General features: G+C 41.8%; 2 protein-coding genes across 4 annotated transcripts; one reads left to right on the top strand and one right to left on the bottom strand.

Moving 5' to 3' along the window:
• Positions 1 to 5,634: 5,634 nt before the first annotated feature.
• Positions 5,635 to 12,051, bottom strand: LOC142590157 (LYR motif-containing protein 4-like). Of its 3 annotated transcripts, XM_075702060.1 has the most exons (5): positions 11,757 to 12,037; positions 10,786 to 10,906; positions 7,765 to 7,911; positions 6,699 to 6,789; positions 5,635 to 5,771 (listed from the first exon to the last, which is right to left on the bottom strand). In XM_075702060.1, exons 1-3 carry the CDS (start codon positions 11,837 to 11,839, stop codon positions 7,843 to 7,845), a joined length of 273 nt encoding a protein of 90 aa, XP_075558175.1. In that variant the 5' UTR covers positions 11,840 to 12,037; the 3' UTR covers positions 5,635 to 5,771; positions 6,699 to 6,789; positions 7,765 to 7,842. The 3 variants fall into 3 exon arrangements, with proteins under 3 accessions (XP_075558175.1, XP_075558167.1, XP_075558181.1); XM_075702052.1 differs by lacking the exon at positions 6,699 to 6,789 and having other exon boundaries at positions 11,757 to 12,036; XM_075702066.1 differs by lacking the exons at positions 6,699 to 6,789; positions 7,765 to 7,911 and having other exon boundaries at positions 11,757 to 12,051.
• A 257-nt stretch (positions 12,052 to 12,308) lies between these two features.
• On the top strand, positions 12,309 to 23,626 carry PheRS-m (Phenylalanyl-tRNA synthetase, mitochondrial). Its single transcript, XM_075702041.1, has 5 exons — positions 12,309 to 12,966; positions 16,377 to 16,530; positions 20,689 to 20,820; positions 21,958 to 22,118; positions 22,597 to 23,626. Exons 1-5 carry the CDS (start codon positions 12,379 to 12,381, stop codon positions 22,885 to 22,887), a joined length of 1,326 nt encoding a protein of 441 aa, XP_075558156.1. The 5' UTR covers positions 12,309 to 12,378; the 3' UTR covers positions 22,888 to 23,626.
• The last annotated feature ends 956 nt before the right edge of the window (positions 23,627 to 24,582 follow it).

The following is a 24,582-nucleotide window of genomic DNA, read 5'->3' on the forward strand; positions in this document are numbered from 1 at the left end:
TGTCAGTGTTTGTTGGCTTCTTATGATATGACTAATAAAAATCGGGCTCCTCGGTTAACCTCCTTTCTTCTCATTTATCTTTAACAATGTAAGATATACAGGGTTAATTTCCACCGTAACTTGAGCCGGAATTTAAATATATGCGACTGCCACGTAGCTGGACAGAACCGAAGTAATGTTGTTAGCCGTCGCTTGGAGCAAATCATATTATTATAATTTTTTTGCATTTTGCCTAATTATATAACTCGTTATCAATTTACTTCTCAATTATTATAATCAGAGCAAAACTGTCAACCGGAAATATGTGACCATCATGAAAAATTCCCGATCCATCTTTCAGTTGCTCAGTGCGTGATACAAAACAGTTTTTTCCAAGCGTTAAAAAAGCTTGCAAATCACAAAAAAGTTCCACCGCTGCCGCTCGACTATTCGTGCGGCACTCTACGTGTGCTTTTGGAGGTTTCTTTCTGTAAAACTACGAGTGGAGGTATCGTCGAAACTAGCTTGCAGTGCTCCTAGCACTTCGTCAATAAAAAGACGCATTATCTGCGCTTTAGTCAACTCGGCAACATAATTTTTAAACGACAGCAGCAGTGAAAACACAGAAGCTTCTCTCGGGCTGTCAATTTCCTGATCCGACGTCTGGGCTGCTTTAAAGGGATACTAAAGGCAAATTTTAAGTCGATGTGGACCGTTAAAATACCATCCCAGAAACCTCGCAGCGCCTGTTTCGGGCCAAGAAATGCTTAGTTTACGAGAACATTGCGTCTTAAGGGTCCGCACACCTTTAGCGCAATTCAATAAATCGCCCGCCCCCGAGCGGGCAGTGGTGACGTTGCATACACCATCACCGCCCTTTCCCTTTACTGCCATGGATGAGTAAAACGGCGCAGGATAAACGGCGCTACGGTTTTCTGCGCAAAACGAAAACTCGCGCCCTGTAGAAACCGAGCCGAGACAGAGCATTGGATTTGCCGCAGCAGTTGTTCTTGGTCAAGTGGCGTGGACAGTTAGGGAATCCCGCGACATCGCATGGACGTGGCATTATCCACTACTTAACAGTTTGTGTGAGTTCTGCGAGTCACAAAACCAGCACAGCACTACGCGATAACGAAACTATTGAAACGCGAAAGCGCGGGTGGCGCGCAGAGTGGAGAAAACGAAACTTTTCGACCGCCCGCGTCGTTGTCAAGGGTAACGCTAGGTAACGCCAAGCCAATGAATTCTTTTTCTCAAAGTCTAATAGAACTTGGTAAGTTGCATTTTCTTTCGTCTTATAATGCAATACAGTGATCTTTTTATTACGAATGGTTGCGTACTCGTGACAGAATTAAAATGAGGAGTGCCTTCGCCATCGGGCTAGTATTCTCTAATCGTGGTTTACATTTACCTCGATTTCTCGATTACTAAAGCTTTGTTCACGATAATACTTATGCCTTAGACGTTCTCCAGTACTAATCTATCACTTTAACACAAGTAATATATTTGCCTTTAGTGACCCCTAAACGATGTCTCCAAAAAACGGTAGGTGCTTATGAGCGCATGCTATTGTGATAATTGTATTCGACTAATATCAAGTGCAACTTTATTGTGATAACAATTATATGGGCATTGTAGGCGCATTTCCGCCGTCGCCGCCGGCGTGATGTTCTGTATAATGTCCAAAGAGAAACCGGGGGTAGGTTGGGCATTTTGCATTTACTCGTCTTAATACAGCTTATTTATTCCTTCTCCGGTGCACTGTCCTTTGTTGATGTTGCTACCGTTTTTGAGTTCATGTGAAATAAGCAATTTTCGACAGTGTCAAAAAATCGGCGCCTATATAGGAAGCTAGAGCCACGCGAACGAAGACTGACCCGCTCACGCCATAGAATGTACAAGAACATCCGAGAAAAATCCACTGATAACAGCCCGAGAGAGCGTAGCTTTGTGCAGGTTTCTCCTTCTCCTCATCAATCGCATGCGCCGCCGTCTGCTCAACAAAGAAGTTCTACGTGTTTTCTGGCGGTTTCTCTGCCTCCCGAGCAATGGGGATGCGCACCCCGGCGGGAGAGAGAGAGGGCGCTTGGTACCGCCGATGTTAGATGTTTGTGCGCCTCTGTGCTTTGGTGCGAACGAACCAACACGCCATGCCCTATAAATAAGAAGCGATGATTGCTGGTTATCAACCCGTGTCTTTGTTTCGTTTTCGGGAAGCACTAGAAGCGCTACCGTGCGGCCTCCGGCGTTTCAACGCTGCTGATGCCGAATGCCGAGCCAGCGCGTGGGATCGACCGTGCGCGCTCCATTCATCGGGATGGCCACATCGTGATCCTGCGCTTATCGGACTGTCTCTGTGGCCGCTGGCTCCAGATAATGTTTTGCATGTGTTGCAGCGCTTTGTCGAACAAGTGCGATAACATCGTGGCCACGCGCCATATGCTGTATCGCGCATGTGCGTTTTACTCCGGCGGCGGCTGCGTATGGCGCGGCCGCGCGGTCCCTATCTTGAAAGCGATCTGCGGTAGGGGTATAGTGCGCCAAGTGCTGATAGCTTCGTGTGCGCTGTGTTCTAGCCGCTTAGTTCGCGTTGAAGCGAAAGGCAGCACAAAGGTCACTTCGCTCGCTGCTGCTGCCGCGCTCCCTCAAGCCAGCGTTTTGACAGTGTCCGCGGTCGTCGAGTGAGATGCGTTCATGCTTGCTTGTGCTTCATTTAGTTAGTAAGCGGATGTTTAGTACAAGTTTATACGGCCGATAAACCTACTATCCTTACTTCATATAGCTGCATAATTATTTGCTACCGCAATCGATGCTTCGCCTTTAAGGCGAAAGTGCGACTTTTTCCCCCCCACCGTGGGTTGCTTTTATCCATAAGAGCTTCTAAAATGTACAAATTATTACGAGCAAACATTCCCGTCGCGTGGGTTTTGCACTCACACAAGGGCACGCAGTCGATTTCGGACCGACTACATAGCGGTCTAATGTTTTACATTTTGAACAGTGCCTGTGCCCTTATTCATTACTATACAGCACTATACAGGAACTTAATAAGGCTTGTGGAGGCTCCAGCGCCAGTTGAATGCAGAGTAAACCACCTTGTTCGCGCAGAAAAAGCTGCTCAAACACAATAATTAAGTATAAGTAGGCTTCTGCATGCTTCCCTGACCTGATAGCCGTTGCTTCGCGAGCCTAAAGAATGCAGTAAAAAAAACGAACGAAGTTCTTGCTGCAGTGAGTAAAAACAAATGTTTCCTTTACAATAGGAACTTACCCATTTTCACATTCTTAAGCGCGATGCATGCAAAGCACCGTAGCACTTCGGAAGCGGTGCATGATGTGATAGTGCATGCTCTGGTGGCGCCAGCTCGTGGCTTTCAACATCAAGTGCGGCATCCATGCGTCCTCCCTGAACACACTACCCCACATTCTAGTACACTATAGTAGTAGCCACATCCAAATCATGCATTTTGAAGCGCTGTCAATCGCTCAATACGAAGCAATGTCTGCCAAGGTGTCTAGCCAGGAGTGAGTGCATGCTGGCAAGCTTATGTGAGGTCCGACCTTTAAGTTTCATGTGGTTCAAGGCTAGCTGAGTGTTCAAAATTGAAATTGAAGACCCGATGGCAGACACCGATTAGCAGCGTGGCTATAGTTCTATGCAGGCAGCCGAGCATGAGCAGGTGATAGTCACCCTTGCCTGAAAGTATGCGATTATTATCAACATTTGAAACGCAAATTTTCGCTTACTTTAGCCTGTTTACTAAACTACATCAATAAGCATGAATAAAGCACTGATCCAAACACCCTTCTTGATTGATGTCAGCTATCAGCCAATAGCAGCCGTCTATGGGAATCTTGCATATGACGGCACATGCAAGCCACTGGCAGCTTCGAAACAGGCGAGGACAAGGCCTCGTTTGAAGAGTGTTTGAGAAAAAAGTGACCTTGCGCTCTTTTTGAGAGCTCCGTGTGCCACACACGATTGCAAAATTTTACTGAGATGTTCACAGCAGTCTATGCCATCTGCAGACTGTTTTCTTTTTTCACCTAGCCCGAGGGGTCATTCGGAGCTCTCTTAAATGAAGGTCCAAACCCTAGAAAATATGTGGAAAAAAGTCAGTGAGGCCTAAATAATTTACTACAGTTGTTTCTAGAAATGTTTGGATTCGGTACCCAGGAGGTCGATTCATCACGATGTCATGAAACACTTGCTCTCCATTCGCAAGACTGCTGTGGCTACAATATACAAGCGCATCCAGAAAAAATAAGCACAATACTCGCTTGTTTTTTTTTTTCCTTCTACATCATCATACCCTGCCTTATCTCTACATGACATTCGCAAATGTTGCTGTGTCATTTTGTCATTGATGCCAAGTCTGCCACTTTGAGACCAACTTTAATAACAAATTGAATCATATCTGATAACTGTTTCCCAACCTCCATACATACGAAGTGTCATCCCTTTAGGTGCAGGAAACATTTTCATGATAACTGGAATCCTTTCTATTTATGCTTATGTGCTAGTGAAAAAGCGTACAGGCTGACAATACCATGTTCAACTTTCATTTAACACGTTTCTTTTAGTCACCGCTAATACCACATCTGCCAGCTCTCTAGAATTTGCCATAATTTTACCAATATACGCATGTTTTGTTATTTTATTAATGCTGCATGAAGCTTTACAAAAAATAAAATATGTTCACAAAAAAGTTGACTCGCTGGTCTTCTAATCATTTAGCAGCATTCTGATGTTTAAAAGAGGGGCACTTGCTTTGAGGAAGTTCATACAGACAAGTTCCTGAAGCAGGGTAAATTGGCAACAACAATGCCACTGAGAAAGTCACTGTGGTCTAGAAACAATGCATTGCTATTCAGTACGTGCTGTGCCAAGTTCATGTTTGTTGATGCTTGTGTGCTGCATGCAAAGGTAAATCATCAATAAAGGGCGTATGTATCGCTGAAAAAGTGTTTGCTCAAGGAGCACTTTACAAATATACATGCTTTACCATCCCTTTTCCTTAAGTGTAGTGTCTGCAGGATTTTACGAATTCTAATGTTCACAGGTTTGCAGATATGCCGATACTAATCACCTTATTACATATTATGCACTGAAATAGACTGCTTTCCAGGAAATAAATAAATGAAGGTGGAACTCTGTTAACGCCTTCTAAAAATAAACACTGCAAAATCAGAAGCCTAAAAAAAATTAAATTATGGGGTTTTACGTGCCAAAACCACTTTCTGATTATGAGGCACGCCGTAGTGGGGGACTCCGGAAATTTTGACCACCTGGGGTTCTTTAACGTGCACCTAAATCTAAGTACACAGGTGTTTTCGCATTTTGCCCCCACCAAAATGCGATCAGAAGCCCATGTTTAGTATACGTACAGATTGTTCCAATGGCATACTAGTGCAGTTTAATATGTAATTGAAGGCTCTGCATGAACGGAATCAACTGTGTATTGCTAGCGAATGTATATTCTAGGTATAAGGACTTTTTTTTTTCATTTGATAAAGCGTCTGCAGAACTTGTAGTGTGTACAGTCTATGCACAAAGCACTTAGAACCAGCAATATCTCCCCTTATTGCATTACTCATCCAGCACACCATACAGCTACTGCAGATATTTGTAAAGTGAAACAAGCTAGTCCAAAGGCCTGCTAACCATTAACACATTTTATTTCGTCTACAGACATGCCATCTCTAAAGACTGCCCAATTATTTTTATGCAGGGAAGCAGCAACCTCAAGGCCCTGTCGTCCAGATCACACCGACACCCAGAGCTTGAAAAACTGAAACAACAAAAAGAAAGGCGGGGTTTGTGTGAGGTTACATAAATGGTACACAAAATTTTTTTTTGCTCCCCTAAGAATGTGTAGTGTGTGTAAAATGCCCAAGGGCATTTGATTTTTAGCAGCTTCATCCTTTAGCCACACAGTTTAATATTATATCTACCTGCAGTGCCCTGCATGGTCCAATTCAATGTTAATGTGCTGGAATACATACAGCATGTTAACTCAACACTGGCAACAACACCTGTAGGCTGCTTGTGCTCAGTGCCTGGAAATGCAGCCCATGCCACAGAGCTGACATATGGGCAGATTTACAAACTTCTACTGCATCAGTGCACTTCCTTATTGGTTGATGCTGGCAGTTACCCGGGTGTCCACCACTCCTAACAACAATAATAATCAGACTATCAATGTGGCAGTAGTCCCGAGTTGTGGACTGCACTTACAGAAGAGAAGTCTTGTAAACACACGCCCTGGTTTTCAGTCAGCACTTTGTCTTTTGCATTTGTGCTGCTATTTGCACATAATTTGCCGAGGCTATTAAATTTTGTAAAATTATTGTAATGCTTTACGAGTCTAAAAACATGCATTAAAGAAGACTGCTAGCTTTCCCGCTACTTCATTTCTCATAAAGAGGTGCCCAGACAGAGGTAAGGTGTTAAGTGGATGACAAGGCAATGGTGGAATGTGGTGTTGCATCCTGATGTGCCAGAGCTGTTATCAGCTTATCAGTAGGCTAGCTAAAGGAAAACACAAATGAGCTGGCTGGCATTTAGAATCAACTAAATTGAAACCTCATACTTTTGAATAGACAAATATCAGACTGAACCACACAACTGAAGGTTGTCTTGAACTACAAGCCCATTGCCAGAAGTTTAGATATTGAGCTAATCTTGACACGACAAGAGAACAACTGAGCTGATGTACCTTGCTTTAACAGTGCAAGTTGGTGTGGGATGAGAAGCGACCAGGAAAATCCAGGCAGGATGGAAGAATAGCAAGGATATTATGGATTCCACTGCGATAAAAAGATACCAGCAAGTTAAAACAATTTCACAAAGCAGTGGTGTGGCTAGTGTGTACAGAATTGAAGCAATGCAATGATATCTAACATTCGAAAGACCCAAAATGTTGCTGCAGTGGGGATGCTGAAACAAGCTTGGAATGACTACATCGAAAAGAGGTCAAGGTCACAAACGTAGCAGCCAAAGTTCAAGAAAAGACAAATGTTTTGGCCAAGTTATGAGAACAGATGACTGCATTGGCAATCGGGTAACAACAAGAACTGGCAATACTGAGCAAGACAATACCAACTGCAAAAGGAGAGGGCAACCTAAAAATAAACTCGTCAAAAAAGCAAGCAGATACAGATGACGATCATAGGTTTCCACTGGAAGGTTATCTCCTGTAATGCAAACATATGCCCGAAATTGTGAATGTGAATTATATGTGAATTATTTCAGTAATGAATGCATGATGCCTTGTTGCAAAGTTGGAACTGGCCTACATGAGGACGTATTTTACGAAATGGCCATAGCACAAAAATAAAGGTGGGAAAACAGCTTTGCATGACCCACCTGCAGTAGATAAATGAGGGCTGAACACTTGGCAAAATGATTCGAGCATAAGATCCCCCCGTAAATTCCAAGATGCCCTTCTGTGAAGAAACGCATGCGAGAGTGCTTAAACAATAAGTGCCTCTCCTGTTCCACAAGCTGCAACACCACCTAGCTTGAGACCTTCTCAAGTCACTGCAGTAAATACTATATCATGCAAAAAAAAAGCAATGAACAGACAAGACGTCTGGTGCATTAGCAGTTTTGTACTTGTAAAATTTATTCAGATTTATATTAAAATGTCTCCACTTTCCACAAAGCCCAGCAGTGCTGGTATAGCCTGCTTAAACACAACTAAAAATGAGTGGTACACCATGGATGAGTATAAACCATGAAGTGATAAGTGAAAAAAATGGCACAATTTGTCTACTACTCACACCAGGATGGGTTGTGACCAGGATGCAGGAACAGTACACAATATACAAAAAGCTACAGCAAAGGATGGCTTCACAGAGTCATCGCTGCTGTGCAAACTGCTTTTCAATGACCAAGTCAGAAGCCCTGTAGAGCTTGCCAATGACCACCTGCAGTAAGACAAACCAGTCAATGAGTGTCCCACCATTCAGTACCTCACATATCTCGAGACAATGCAATATCTGTACATACCAAAGAATGCCCATTCAATAAACAGTGTGAAGCATCGTGTATGGCAATGCACTCTTAGAGCTAATACCACATGGCAAAATATGGCATTAAGAGGAAGCTGCAGCTTGGGGCCTCCTATGAGGAAGGAGAAATTGTCTTTTTTTTTTTGACAACCACAGCACCAAATTTGGTGATGCGGTCCCTTCGCTTTGGTATGGGAGAAAATCACGTGTGGACTTTAGTTGAGGCAAAGAGGGGAGAGTGTATGTTGGCAGACGCACTGGCCCTCTGGTGGTATGGTAACAGGACAATTAAATTTCTTTTATCTCTTCCAATAATGAACTGATTTGAAATGTTATTAACTAGTGTGTAACCAAAAGTTTCAATGGGGGATAATGAGGGTCCCTTTAGGAACCTAAAGCTACATTGTTTTGTTACTTCTATAACCTACCAGTGCCGTAACCTAAAAGTCAAAGCTGCTAGCTACTGAGTCCAGAAAACCAGAGGTTGAATCTCATGGGCCTGCAAGGTATTAATTTTAATATTTTTCTTATGCAGTTAATGCCTTCGAGCACTATGTGCACAATAATGCATGCAAAGGTAGTGCATCAAAATCAAACGCACTGATTGAAATTATATTTAAAACATGTCACAAACATCATGAAGCACTTCTGGTTGGGCCTGTTCTGTACGTTTAAATGATAAAGTGTTTTAGGAAAATTAGTTTGAAGGTAGACGGCTGGATGTTTCCCCGCGCAGTGTCAGTTTGTCTTCATGTAGTGGGTTCACTTCTTTCACTCTTTGCACAACATTTTGCATCAGGTATATATTTCAAGTGCCTGGATAGGTTCTTTCCAAGTATGTTATCACCATTATAATGAGTATTTTTACATCCAATGTGGGACAAAGGCCTCTCCAAGCAATCCTCAATTACCCCTTTGCTGCGCCTGCACATTTCCTCATTTCATTACCCCATCTAATTCTTTGCTGTCCTCGACTGTGCTTCCCTTCCCTTGGCACCCATTCTGTAACTCTAATGGTCCACCGGTTAGCTGCCCGATGCGTTACATGACCTGCCCAGCTCCACTTTTTTCTCTTAATGTCAACTAGAATATCATCTATCCCCGTTTGCTTTCTGATCAACACCGCTCTCTTCCTGCCTTTTAATGTCACACCTGACATTTTTCATTCTATTGCTCTTTGCACAGTCCTCAACTTGTTCTCGAGCTTCTTTGTTAACCTCCAAGGTTCTGCCCCATGTGTTGGCACCAGTAGAATGCAATGATTGTAGACTTTTCTTTTCAACGACAGTGGTAAGCTCCCAGTCAGGATTTGGTACAACTTCTGTATGCATTCCATCCTATCTTTACTGTTTTATAAATTTTCATGTTCAGGGTCCCCTGTGAGTAATTGACCTAGATAAACATACTCCTGCACAGACTCTAGTGGCTGACTGGCGATCACAAATTCTTGTTCCTTTCCAGGCTATTGGACATTACTTTTGTCTTCTGCATATTAATCTTCAACCCTACTCTCACACTTTCTCAGTTAAGGTCCTCAATCATTAGTTGCAATACATCCCTAGTGCTGCTGAATAGGACAACGTTATCTGCAAACCGAACGTTGCCGAGATATTTGCTGTTGACCCTCACTCCTAAGCCTTCCCAGTCTATAGCTTGCATACTTCTAAGCATGTAGTGAACAGCACTGGAGAAATTGTATCCTTGCCTGAGCCCTTTCTTGAGAGGTATTTTCCACTTTTCTTGTAGAGAATTAACATAGCTGAGGAATCCAAGCAGATATTTCCCAAGATATTCATGTATGCCTCCTGTACTCCTTGATTACGCTTTACAAGTATGCTAGACACTAAATAATTGTATTATCGCTCCTATACATAGTATGCATGTACGTCATTCAACGATACTCCGCGACTTCCAGTTTACGGCAGCGCCATGTTGGGGAACCTATAGGCCTATGCACGCGCCTGTTGATAAGGTACCCCATGATGGCGGAAGGTAGTGGAAGCAGACGACAGCAGTGGATGTGATGTCACATCCATACTATGTATAAATGAGTTCTCGAATGGGATCCAATTTCTGTAATCATGACAACACTCACAGAAGAATTCAAAATTCCGAAGTTGTTCTGCAGCTGTCTGGTTTTCACAATTCTGAAGGTACAATAAATGTGATGAAACTAATTTTCAATGGACAGAATTAATTGGCACCTGAAGAGGTTAAAGACTAGCAGCCTGTGGTATTCAGAGTGGTGCTGTGTTGTAGTCATCCTGTCTTAAGCTGCACCATGATCAATCTTTCCAATAAATAAAAGATCCCTGAATAGAAAAGTTGTGTTTAAATTTGTGCACGACATGCTATCTTTTATTCTTAATTATCCTTTTCTCATTTAAGCCACAGAGACATCCCTGTACAAATAAATGCTGCATTAATTCCTTCATTCTGAGAAGCACCATGGTATAATGGATTCCACACAGCAACATTTGCGAAGCACAACTACAAATTCTCTTAATTATTTTTTTTTATGGTGCCAGTCACTGTACTCCCCCATCCAGAACAATGGCATCACACAAGCACGAATAGAAACACGCCAGAAACAAACTTACTTGGCAAAACCTTACTATTCATTAAACATTTGCAAACCCATGTCATGCACTGATATGTCACTGCACAGCAGATGCACACTATGAAGGTCACTTTGTAAGAAGACTGAAGGACGTTTAAAGATTAAAATGAAAGCATACATGTGCAGAATTCAGTTTCTACAAAAGCAAATGGTAAGAAAATCAAACACACCTGACGTTTGATGATTTCCAAGTTTTTCAGTCCATCATCCAGAAGCTCATTGATTTCATCAATATCCTGAACAGCTTTATGCTCCTTGAAAGCATCTCTCACACGTCTCAATGCATAAGACCTGTGAAACAAAATGTTTGCCAAATATTATGCCTAACTGATTACACACTTGAACGTGCGACTGAATAGCGCGAAGCGTCGCCAACCGGTGCACAAGCATTTACTGGGAGGCTGCAAGCATTTCGTGTAACTGCAACGCTACAGAAGCCTGTGTTGACTTGCAAATTTATGCAACTATTTCCGCCTTCTGCACACGACGTCGTGCGTACAGCATTGCTCATCCGAGAAATCTATCACTGTAGCCAAATGCTTCGAATAAACGTGTTTAACACATTTCCATGTAACTTTTCGTAAGCGTGCATTTCTTTCTGTAACGTTAATAGGCGCATGTTTTTTAAAAGACTGCGCCATTGTCATGTGCTGGACAGACATGGGTGTTGGCATCAAATGAAACGAAGGCAAGTGCGCGACAATGGAATACACTAAAGTGAAGTGACCGATACTCGCAAGGTGGTATGAAAGACCGACAAAAAAAAAAAATTAGCGCGACGGCTTTTATGTACCACGCGTGTCACGAAACCGATTCAAATAGCGCGCTGTATTGAAAGATCTGCGGGTATCTGCGTATGCTTTTTGCACAAGCAGTTCAGTAGGTGTGCACGCAAGCACGCCCATTCGGCGCTCAACTAACAGCATTCTAACAAAAATTACAAGTAAAACTAACATGATTACAGATAATTTTACAGCGAACTCCCAATAAGAAACAGGCTAATATCAGTATCAATATATGACAACATTACGGACGCCGCTGCGTCTCGCAGGGAGTCGTGCATCTATGCACCAAATTCGACAAATAATACTGTGCGCTTGCAATTGCTACGCGTTATCTACTCAATGAAGTTAGCTCTTACCTATAAATGTAGTTCTTGAACTGCCCAGACTCGCGCATCAACTCCTTGTAAAGCCTCAACACTTGGCGACGGGAGGCTGCCATATTTCAGTGAAGAGCACACACAAGCGCATAACACGGCTGCGCAGCTGCGCACATGTCACATGTTGAAACTACCATAGAGAAACTACCGTTTGGCGTTGTTGGCAACTCCAGGAATTATATTTTCGGCCCAAGCGGCCCAAGTAAGAAAACTAATTAGAGTAACGCTTATAAGAGAAATTTGACGGAAACTTGCGACGATTCGCACTCACTAACATTTCGGCAATGGCTAAGGACGTGCATTTCTTGAGAAATATTTGCGATAAAATTCGCAAAAGCAGAGCTTTACATCTATATTTAAATAATAACGTACTTGGTAGTTTTACAAATTCAGCAATTATTTTGACTTGATGAGTAAAATCAACAAGTACATTCTTAATATTTGTAAGCAAGAACCGTTATCCACGGTTATCACGCCTAGATTAACCCGTACGCAAGCAATCACTATCGATATCAATGTTTTGGTTTCGGCACGGTTTCGGTATGATATACTGGACATACCACGCTCGCACGCTACGCACCTCAGTGCCGGTTACGAAAACATGCGTGTTACGAGTAAACCTGGCCTTCGAAGATTGCTGTCATTTACGTGCTTTCGCCATGACATTAATGCGTGGTGCTCTACTGCGAGTGCTGCAGTGGGCCCTCGGCATCTTTGTAAGGATCCGGTGATCATAGACGGCAAGCAGTACGAACCCAGCGACCAATGCAACCTCACGGTGCGCATCCTGGAGCACACCACTCGAAAGTTGCACCTGAAGAAGTGTCATCCCTTGTATCTGGTTAAAAGGAGAATAACCGATTTTTTCGAGGAGAAATACACAAACCGTCGGGGAAATCCGGCATTTTCTGTCTATGATCGACTCAGCCCCGTGGTGACGTTGGAGCAGAATTTCGACAGCCTGCTGGTGCCAGCCTCTCATCCATCGCGGTGCAAAAGTGACAGCTACTACATCAACAACGAGCTCATGCTGCGGGCGCACACATCAGCTCACCAGCGTGATCTAGTGAAATCGGGCCTTGACGCATTTCTAGTGGCTGGAGATGTATATCGGAGAGACGAGGTCGACAGACACCACTACCCGATCTTTCACCAGATCGAAGGCGTCCGGCTGTTTTCAGCAGACGAAGTGAGTGTTTGTAGAGAACAGCCATACAGCTTCCTATTTTTTTTTTTTAGAAGTCGCTGGTAAGCAACGGCCCCATTATATTAGTGCTGAAATGAGGCTGAGCAAGTATCTGAATAGCCATCGCTGTGGCCACCCTGCAATTTGTATTGTTTAGATTGCCAGTTGTTATGATTCTTGTTTATGTACGTGGTCGCAGTTTACGGCTTTAATCTGTGAACTGGATCATGCGCATTCTGTGGATATCTTGGCGCGTTTGCGACTAGTGTCTCGTTTTCAGTTGCATGAGGCGTTTCTCTTCGTAAGTTCAACTCACAGAGGATCAACACGTAAAAAAACAAAAAAAAACTATTTGGAGAAACTTTTATTAATTTTATTTATGCAAACTTCACTAGTTTTTATCGAAGGCTGTTGCTGGAAATGGAACACCATACAAGCATACAGGCTTACAAAAAATACATATTGTTGAAGCTTGAAAACAACAAAAGTTGCTAAATTACTATAAAGTGAGAACTTCGAAACGTGCTACTTTGTGTCACAGGTAGTAAGATTCAAGCGCTATAATCAGATCCTGGTTTTGGCACATAAAACACCACAATTTAATTAACAATCAAGCATTACATGGGTACCATACAATCATGGATGGAAGCAGTCAAGTGCTATGCAACCAAGCACAGGGTCCGTTCGATACGCCTGCACCACTGTTAACCATTTCACGGCAGTTCATGAGAAGTTCAGAAATTCTGCAGCTCGATTTCTAAGGTGCAGGCCCAGCGAGACACTCGAAACGAATGCAAAGTTGCAGACATGGTGCAGCCGTTATGTTATGTCAGACTAATGTGCACGGAGTGTGTAAGTTTGAGTGGTCCTGAACTGGCAGGTATGATTGGCTTCTGGGGCGTAAATACACACCACACTTGCGTAGACGCATCAGACGTCTGTAAGCAAGTTTTAATGGTGCTCACGCCCGCATGCTGCGTCATGTGCTGGGCCGCTGCTTCACACCTGTACACCTGCACCAAGTCGGCACCGACAGTCGAGTGGGTGCAGTAAAATCATGCACCAGCCCTGCACCTTTTGAAACGAACGTCGTGGTTCAGCAGGTGCCATTGCTGCACCGCTGAAATGAATGGCAGGGTGCAGCACCTCATGAACTGGTTCAGGTGGTGTAGGCGAATTGCACGTACCCACAGACATGCAGCAAGAAAAAAAGCTTTTTCATCCATTACACAAAAATGGGAATGGCATTTGTTACAAGGATAAGGTTATTCGAACATCGAGGCGCAAGTAATTATTTTAGTCATGTAATTCAGGAACAGTAAATAATCCAAAAGCTTATATAGGAAATTTTCACTGAATGGGCTATGCGCAGTGTCGTTTGGGAGCAAGTTCCATTTTCTCATTGCACTCAGAAAGAGTGAATACCGGAAGCTGTCGCAATGAAATCTGTATTTTAAGATGTCTGGTGTGTTTAGCTCAAGCACGTCTTGCATTAGACAAGGATAAATAGCGACTACTGCTCATCTGTAATGTGTTATCTAAGTGGAAGAACATGAATTTTAGGCACAGGTGCCTCACTCGCTCACTGATTGTAGGTGCACCAGATTTCTTCAAGAGTTCAATGGGAGAGTCGAAACAGCTGTATTTGTTATGTATTAATTTGATGGCTTTCCTCTGTACACTCTAACTTTGCAGCATTATTGTTTGTTAAAGGAAATCAACATCTGATGCTATATTCAAGCACAGCATGCACAAGGGATGTGTAAGCTAATAGCTAGGTTTGTTGAGATGCTGACTTGAAGGAGCATTTCAAAGAAAAACATGCTGATATTGCTTTATATGTAATGTTAGTTACACAAGCATCCGATTTTAAATCAGAGCTTAGAATTACACCTAAATACTTGTACTCTTCTACTCTGCGTAACTTGGTGTCTCGAATTTCATAGTCAACGCTTAATGGTGCTTTCTTTCGAGTTATAGTCATCTATGCTAACTTATCTAGGTTAAATGCTATCTGCCAATCCTTGAAACCCATTTCTAAGCTTGTTGAAGCTTTATTAAGTGTTAATTGAGCTTGCGCATTCTTGATTTCCTTGTATAGGATCCACGCAGTGGCATCTATATCTTCTGCTATGTCATTTATAAAAAAATTAGAAAAAGAATTGGTGCTATCACTGTGCTTTGATATACCCCAGATAATGCTACAACATAAATTGAGGATTGACCTAGATAATGTACAAATTGGTAGTGGTTACTCAAATAGTCTTTTAACAAGTTTCTAATCATGCCTGATGTGAGAAAGCTGTGTAACTTGTAGTGGAATACACAATCAAATGCCATAGAAAGATTCGGGAATATTTATCGATTTGACCACTTTTATCTATACCAAGGGCAAAGTCATGAATTATTTCAAATAATTGTCTTAAAGTAATTTACAGCACTCCCTACCCTGTTTATTTTAGGGGTGGGGGAATATTCGAATTTTCAAATACGTACCGAATATTGCACATTAAGTGTTCATATTTGTTTTCGAAAAGGAAGTATTCAGTATTTTTGAATACTTGAAAATAACCAAATATTTTGCAACAACATACTGTTAAAGTCTTGCTACTGTTCTCTGTTTACTTTACTAAGTATCACAAATTATCAGAAGTGAAACAGCGACAAAAATTTATGAAGCAATGGAGATACAAACTGGGTATTGCAACCTTTGTTTTTGGCTTTATGGTGGAAGCACGCATGACAACCCAATTTTTGCTTGTAATCTGTCATTTAGTGTTTTTGGGAAGTTTTGTCACGTACCACTTTTCTTTTTTATGCTACAACCAGTGATGCTTTCATTGCAACAGCCTGTTCATGCATATTTATGGCGCAAAAGTCTTTCAGCCGCTCTTTTCCCACAACTTCCTGCCTATTTTTTTCCCAGCAACCATTTATTTACCATTTTCGGAAAGCTATAATCATACAGCAGCCATTTATTCTTGCAATGCCTTCCTTGCGACCAAGCTCTAAACATCTTGAGAGGCTATTCGGGCAGTCTCTTTAATGACAATTAGTTACCTTGTGTATAAAACTGATCATTTCTCCCTGATATATAGCTGTAATTTTTGCACTAGTCAATACAGGCATGGTACTTAATCAAACCGAAATAAATATTCCTGCTGTAAATATGCGCATCTGTGTTTGGCTATTCAATATTCTATTCAACATTTACTACTCCTGTTTGAAAAAGTTGATATTCGCCCATGTCTGGTCTATTTATTTATTTCATTTGATAGAAATCATGATTGTTCGAGGGCCTTATATTTTTGCTGGAGCTGATAGAATGAGCTATGTGCATATCCTTTCTTGAGCACTAACACTGTATTTTGGTCATGGGCTATTTATTAATTACAATAAATATTACCTTTCAGCTGTTTCCAGGGAGCAATCATGGTCTGTCCCTGTTTGAAAGTGGTAACCGTGAGTCTGACAAGCAGGGTCTGCATACACGTGAAGCGGCCAAACTTCTAGAGCATAGTCTCAAGACATGCCTGCAGGGGCTCGCTCAGCAGCTGCTTGGCCCTGGTAAGAAAGGCTTATTCGCTTCAATGCTTTTATGGGAAATTTGAAACCAAAGTTTAATAAACACTGTCAGTGCTACCAGTCTACTGATGTGTGGGCAACAGGATTTGACCATTTCTTTTGTAGCATGTACATGTACTAAACGTAGACAACTAAACTTTCTAGCCTCTGCCTATTCTGTTTGGTGTGATACGACATCAGATATACCACCTTCTTCAAATGAGAAGTGCCAAAATTTGTGTAAAGACAATGCAGTGCTGATGACATCCTTTTTCAGCAATGCACTACTTCTGGTGGCAGATGTCAGTAAGTGTATTATAATTACCAATTGTTTAATTAATAACTATGATGGAATGGTACTTTCTTGAATAATTACTTTAGGGCACTTGTTGCGATTGCAGAATAGACTAGCTAGACAGCAGTGCTCAAAGCATGTCCACTCTCTTAGAATCCTGAGATGTGCACCAGTATTGAGATATTTGTCCTCAAACTGAATCACAAAGTCATTGGTCATCCACTTAGCTTTGCCCCACATTGTGTGAGGGAGGGCTTTAGGGAAAATTTTGACAATATTAACAAAATATTATCAATAGTGTGCGTGCATGTGTGCAACTGTGTGTGTATGAGAGAGGGGGGTATTTTACTGCAGGCTTGACAAGGGATAACACAAATCTGGCGTTAGTCTCTGTATTACAAGTGTATGTGCCTTGAGCACTGACTTGTTTCAGTTCCAGAATTGCAACCTACACTATAAGGTAATTAATTGCATGTTAATTATTAAGTTTGATTAAATATTTAACCACCCATGATTATCAAACATTTAGTTATGTCTTTCACCACTTGTATTTTATTGCTGAAATAAAAGAACATAGATGATATTTTCTTCTCTGTACTGTCTTAAAAATGTTGGCTCTTCCTAATTAAACCACATGGTATGTTAGAGAAATTTGCAAGGTCCATGCATGGTACCGCCACACGATGATCAGAGAGAGAAACTCCACGAGGAGGATCATCAGACAACATTGTGGTATGGCCACGTTTCTCGTGTGGCTAGTCCAAGCTGTGCCAGCATTTCTCGTGCTGTGTGCTTTTGTTGACCTCTTTTGCGCATACGATGGTCAAGAACTGCAATAGTAGGCACATGTGCTGCATGGCTTGGTTGTCCGCAGTGAAAAGGGTCTCCGTCTTTCTAGCAAAATCCACAGAAAAAGAATTGTTGGTGCGGCTACGGATTAGTAAGCCTGTGACCCCGCCTTTGAGGCACGCTATGTACCATTCTAGGAAGTGGCGCAAGCACTTCCTTTAGCTTTTTTTAAAAATTACCTGCCAGCATACTGGTCAAATTAAGCAAGTAAGAGTTTTGTAGTATAGTTTTTTAACAATTATATGAGTATGTTATCAAATGCTCAACACATTCTTACAGTATACCGAGTACCTGTTTTGAAGTGATAAAATTATGCAGCTTAATAAAAGTGTTCAGCTTTTTTCTAGCACCGTTGCAAAGCCTTGAAGCGAAAAACGACCTCCAATACATTGCACTTTCTTTTTATTAATAGTAGCCGCATCATGTGTGCATTGCAATACATTTGCCTAGAGTGAAAGTGTGCAAAAATATAGTATTTGAAATATTGATTGTTCATACAATAAAAATTACTACAAACACTGGTGACTAAATTTTTCACCCTGTGGGATGTTCATGGTTGAAGAATTGATTCGTAATACATTTAGGCTTTAGTTGATGTGCTTCATGCTTAAAAAGCACTGCCAAATAATTGAGAAATATAATGCTTTTACTTCTGAGTGACAAAGCACCGAGTCGGGCATGTAGGGGGACAATTCAGTTTTCCCTCTGCTTGTAATCTGCCCTTTGCACCATTATGGGCATCAGCAGTACAATATACAAACCCTTTTGGCGGAGCAGTTTGCTGTAGAGGTACGAGATGGCACTTTTCGGTGGCGTGCTGCGCGTTGCCTCAGCGAAAGCACATAAATACAAAACCATTACAGCTTGTGCCCTGCTTCTGTGTGATTAGCTGTTGCCGGGTCTTCGCTATGCACTGCTTACCTTGAGGATAAAAGAAATTCACTCATCCACCAGCATTGTACCGCTAACTTCCAAAGAAAGGACTTCCACCTCGGAACATCGGCAAGAGTGAGTTCTGCTTGTTACACAGTGACAAAGTAGCACCGCTTCCTGACATAGTAAGTTTCTCGCATGCTGTCTGCACACTTATGCCCACACTATTGCCAACGCTTCAAGAATAAGTGAATGGGCGCATATTTGAATCAATGCACAGAAACAAGGGTGACAGCGACTACGCTTCAACAACACGCGGCTGTTCAAAGCTGAACGTTTTGTGACGGTTCACAGAGTAAATGAATTACTAGCGATAATATGTTTCTGCTACAAGCTGTTACAAACCAGAGAACACCTACACTCCAAGCCTTGTGTGCAGCAAGAACAAGTCTATTGCAACTGAGCACACCCGCGAGTGATTAGGTAGAAAATAATCCCATACTGACCGCACCGAGGAACATAACTGAATCAGAAACATTACAAGCCGCTGCTTCTAAGTGTTTGCCAGATAAAGAATGAAGAGCAAAAGATACTGATTCTGATTTAATTCATAAGTGGAAGGTTTGGACAGCTTGGAGCACATTTCTAGCCCTGCCTTTAGAACAGTTAAGCACCATGTATGGTGCTTGTGCCGTTTGGACATGCTGTAATGAGCTCCGAAAGCGCTTACATGTCCTTTGTAGCTGTGGCCAAAGCTTTGTGTCGTCCACCCAATTACTGTCTACAATATCCGCTGAAACAGAGGTTTGCATAACCACACTGGAGTGTTTGAACATCCATTGTAAACACGGAGGCAGCTGAAGCAAGCAATGGAGGCATCACCATGTGATCAAACATGGCAGTGCCCATGTGATCACCATGAAAAGGGTCTATAACACCACACGAAATGATGAAGCGGGTGTTTAATTAGTACTTATGTGGGGGGAGGGGGAAGGGGTAGGCTTTAATTAGCTACATAATCCTACTTCCTTCCGTTGCAGTGTGGCTCATAATGTCACGTAATGAAAACAGCTTCATGTATGCCAAAGGGCATATTGTCGCACATCTGTCACAGCGTTTTACAACACACTTTGGGGTCGTCCTGATTGCGATCCTCCTCCAGATTACTAGCTTGGATTACCTCATGCACAACCTATAGGTTGCGGACCTTGCAAATGGCACCATGTCCGAAATAGTATGAGCATCTACAAATCTTATCAGTGATTTGCAGCGAAAACATGGTGGAGTGAAGTCTGGTTCGCAAGCTGCATTTCAGTATCAGGAGAGCAAGCCTCACTTAATGGCTTTGCAATGAGCTTAGGCATCATGTGAGAGGCTATGAAAAGCCGAGAAAGAATTTTGTTTCTCTGAAGAGAAACAAAAATTGAAAATGGGTAACAGCAGAGCGTGCTTACAAAATGAAAATGACAGAATATCAGAGAAAGAAAGAATAGAAAGGCAATCATGTGACGTACCTCACCAGACATCTTCAAACAGTGATGTAGTACCAGCTGTTAGTTCCTGCAGGCACCCATCATTATCTCTGCAGATACAGCGTCGTGGCAGACTGCTGTTTAATGGGACAATTTAATTTCTGTGAACTGTACTACTTCTGTTGTGGAACATTGAGCATAATTTTATCTATTAAGTTTTAAGCTTGAGTAACACCATACCATTAGATAATTACATCAACTTGGCTTTGTAACTAGTGACCCTGAGTGCATCAACTGCTGTGGACAATATCAAATCAATGAAACTTGCATGCTGCAGTGGTCCTGGCAAGAAACATGGTTCCGCATAAAATAAACTTGAAGCCATTGTCATTGGGCTGGGACCGCTCTAGCAGGCAACCATAACTTTTATTTTTGTACCTAAACATAGATTTTGTTTTGGCTGAAAAAGTCGACTGCTTTCTGGACAATTCAGTTACCACACATTTGGATTCAGCAAACAGATGCTGCAAGGTGCTTAGGTTTGTAATATGTGAGCTTTATTGTTGCAGCAAATGGAGAAAAAGTCTTATCACCTATAAATAGCAGTACCTCACTGCCATTTATGGGCGCCCTTGTTGACATTCCTTTTTTTTCTTGTTCTTGTATGAGCAGAAACAGAGATCCGATGGGTGTCAACCTATTTCCCATTCACACACCCGTCGTGGGAGCTCGAGGCAAAGTTTCAAGGGGACTGGTTGGAGCTGTTGGGCTGTGGCATCATGGAACAAGAAATTCTTTTTAATGGTAAACTTTCTTGTCTTTACTCTTTCCAATATGACTGCAATGACTTGCTGTTGCTGTTTCTTGTCCAAAATTGTAGCCAATTACATAAACTGTATTTGGTTAGTAGGCTATCCTATGTTAAGTGCAAGCTTTTCCAGGAGATTATCAGATTATTTAATAACTACAAAAGAATAAGAGGTTCCACAAAAATGATTGTGTGCTGCCATGTGTCTGCATTGTGGCATTAATTGAAGCTTCATTGTTCAAAGCCTTTACAAAGCTGCTGGGATTAACATTCCATGCACAAAAATTTTTTGTCAGCTTCTCTGTTTCCAGAGTTAATATAAACGTTTTTAATATATTTACCGAACTTTGCCTATTTTTGTGCAGTCTGTTACAGTCAAACCTTGATGTAATAAACATGGTTATGATGAATTATTGCATATAACAATGTAAATAAAAATTTTGGTTGGCTATGCTTTATTTCATTGAGTATTGTGCTGCTTCGAGGAAACCAAAAATGAAAGATGAGAGGGAATATTGGTTACAGCAAAGCAAATATTTCTTTGCTCGGCAGCTCAAAATATGAACTCTGGTAGGCAAAATTTTTGACCCTCGGGAAAGGCAGCTTAAGGTGCTATATTCTGAATGCGTGTGTTCGTTTTGGTCAGTGGCTTGGCTGGCACATAGCCAGCAAGCCAACGGGCCGATCCTGTGTGATTACACCAATCACACAGTTGTGTATTAATGATTGTTCCAAGCTCATATTTGTGATTTCTTGTTGTTCACATGCTACGTATTGGCATGGCAAGTTGCTGGACCATCCAAATCAGCAGGCAATGCTTTCATAGCCTATTGGAGGCATCACACTTGCATTTCTTTTGCATAGACCCAGTTACAAGTTTTTTTTTTCCCATGATATCAGCATGTACACTTACGTGTGTACACATAGGCGTACACATTGGATATAGAGAAGGTACACACGTTTGTGTCGGATGAAACTTCTTTATAACAAGGATTGTAGTTTCATAGAAAATACGCATTCACTTGCTATGGGGATGTATACATCTGGCTATAGACGATTTGCTGTGTGCAAAAAAAAAAAAGCGAAGGGTAAGCAACTAATTAGAATGTGTGCATTCTTTCTTTCCAATGCAGCTGGTGTGGAGCACAAAGTTGGCTGGGCTTTTGGTGTGGGCCTGGAGCGCCTTGCCATGGCCCTGTACAGCATCCCTGACATCCGTGCTTTCTGGAGTACTGACCCAGCCTTCTTTGCCCAGTTTGAACACAATGACCCCTATCAGCCAGTTGTCTTCCGGGTGAGTCATGTTGAGCTTCAAGAGGACCCGTACGGTACATTGGTGCAGTCTATTGTATATTGTTATGTAATATATTTGTCATTATCACTGCCATAGCCACAAGTGCTTGTAGAAGGATCGACATTTGGGCGAGTTGGTACTGGTTGAACATCTTGAAGGGGCAGCGCAAAAAGACGATGACAGAAGGCAGGAACACACAGGACAGCGCTGTCCTGTGTGTTCCTGCCTTCTGTCATCGTCTTTTTGCGCTGCCCCTTCAAGATGTTCAACAAGTGCTTGTGTAGTCAGTGGCTCCATAATAATCAAGTTCGTCTGCATGCTTCAGCCAAGATTTGAGACATACAGTATTGTCTTGTGTTGCTGTTGCTGATGCTTTCATGAAGTTATTCTTGTGTTTTATATTATGGCTAATGTGTTATTCTTTGGCTTGTTGAGAAGACTATTTTGAAATGAGTTTTATTTTCTGTTGAAACAACAGGAACTAAGCCGCCACCCTCCATGCCTGGCAGACATGTCTTTCTGGGCACCTCCCGAGTTTGCGGCAAATGACTTCTTTGACATTGTTCGCTCTTGTGGTGGTGACCTTGTGGAACGTGTGGAACATAGAGATACCTTCATCCACCCAAAGACCCATAGGACCAGCCACTGCTACCGGATAGTGTACCGACATGTGGAGCGGGTGCTTGTCCAAGCAGAAGCCAATGCTATTCACAAGCAGATTGGTGCAAAGGCAGAGGAGCTCCTCGGTGTTGAACTGCGCATCAAGTGAACTGCATTTGTGCATAGCCCAACCTGTGTGAAAATTTATGCAGATGAGTACATTAAGTGGCAGGACATTTGTTAATCACATAGTGATGATCCCAGGCTGCCTAAATGGTGCAGAGGCAGTCAACTGTCCTTTTCTTTTTTTATGAATAAACATAGGTCAGTGTAGTGTCTTTCCTGATTTGTTGCTGGTGGTAATTATGAATTTTTGGTTGACTATTTGTCTGAGGTCAAAAGACTACTTCTGCTTGCTATTTTAAAAATGTAGTCTACTTATGTAGCCTGACCTAATATCTTGTTTTAGTGTATCAGGATAACAAAAGCCTCTATAATTCTTAATGGACTTATTGATGAGGGGAAAAAATGCAAAGTACCAACTATTCTTCTAATGGCATATTGTGTCTTGTTCATGCTTTTGTTTTCAGTGCTCAGCATAAGTTACGTTGTAATTCTTTATCAGCCATTTTACTGCAGCAAGATTATGGCAATTATGTCAACCGTAAATGTACACACTCTGAAAGCCATGTAGCCAATGAGTGTTGTTCTTATTCATGTTGAAATTTCAGCACGAAAATTAGATGATGGAAAGGAGATCACATGAGACGAGCGTGTGTGGTCACCTTTTCGTTATGTTCTAATTTTTGTGTTGAGGTTTCAACATGAATATGTACCAACTTGCTCAGTTTACCTGTTTGTTAAGCTGCTTTTATGTTATTAATAAAGCTTCTCACGTGTAATATTTATTCTTCCCCCTTCCGAAATTTGCCCTTTTTTTTGCTTGTTGCAAGGACACCACAGTAGACATACAGTAAGCATAACTACATACCATTTATCTTTTCTTTCTTTCTTTTTTTTTTAAGTTTGAACAGATTTTAGAAAATCGCATGGAGCATATGTCACAATTTAGCCTGCTCAGGTGGATTACTTGAATAGGCAGACATTACTAACATGATGAATCGCTATGTATGAGTCGCTCATTAACATTTAAATTATTCATTTTAGGGCACATGCTGGAACTGTGAAATTGAAGCCAAGCAATAGTGAGGTCATGTTTGTTTGGCAGTCATCCTAATAGTAGCCCCTATTTCAAATTATCCGTCCCCAAAGTTTACTAAGATATGCATTGGTGTACCAGTTAAAGTAATCCGAAACTGCTAGAGGGATGCTTTTAAAAAACAGTTAACCGGAACACTGATGTACTTTGAACACATTTTAGGACAGCTATAGTGAAAGTAGTGCTAGTCTTTGGATTTCTGCTAAGCGTCTATGATTTCACTACTGCTCATATTCAATTTTGCAACTGCAACATGCGCTCTGAATAATTAAGAAAAAATCTTCTCAACTAGCTGCCTGGACATTGCAATTTCTCATGCAGGTAATTTATGTCTCTTCTGAAAATTCACCTTTTAGGTGGAATAGTGCTATATGTCGCAGGCATTCTTTTTTTTGTTAGTTCAAACTAAATACACAGGTGGTCTATATGACCATCATGGTCTTAGAGCACTGGCCATTAGGAATTTTGACAGTGTTCTGTGCAGTGTTACCCATAGGAGGATGTGGAGCGAAAATAGAAACCTCATGGAGGCTGTTCTTTTCCCTACTGAAGCTCTTCCTTGCAGTGTGCCACTGTTCTGCTCGCTTTGGCGGCTTATCTGCAGAATCAGTATGCTAGCTGTTTTAGTGAGAAGTAAGAGGGCCA

The sequence above is a fragment of the Dermacentor variabilis genome, chromosome 1, assembly GCF_050947875.1.
Source record: "Dermacentor variabilis isolate Ectoservices chromosome 1, ASM5094787v1, whole genome shotgun sequence".
In the NCBI taxonomy this organism is placed as follows: Eukaryota; Metazoa; Arthropoda; class Arachnida; order Ixodida; family Ixodidae; genus Dermacentor; species Dermacentor variabilis.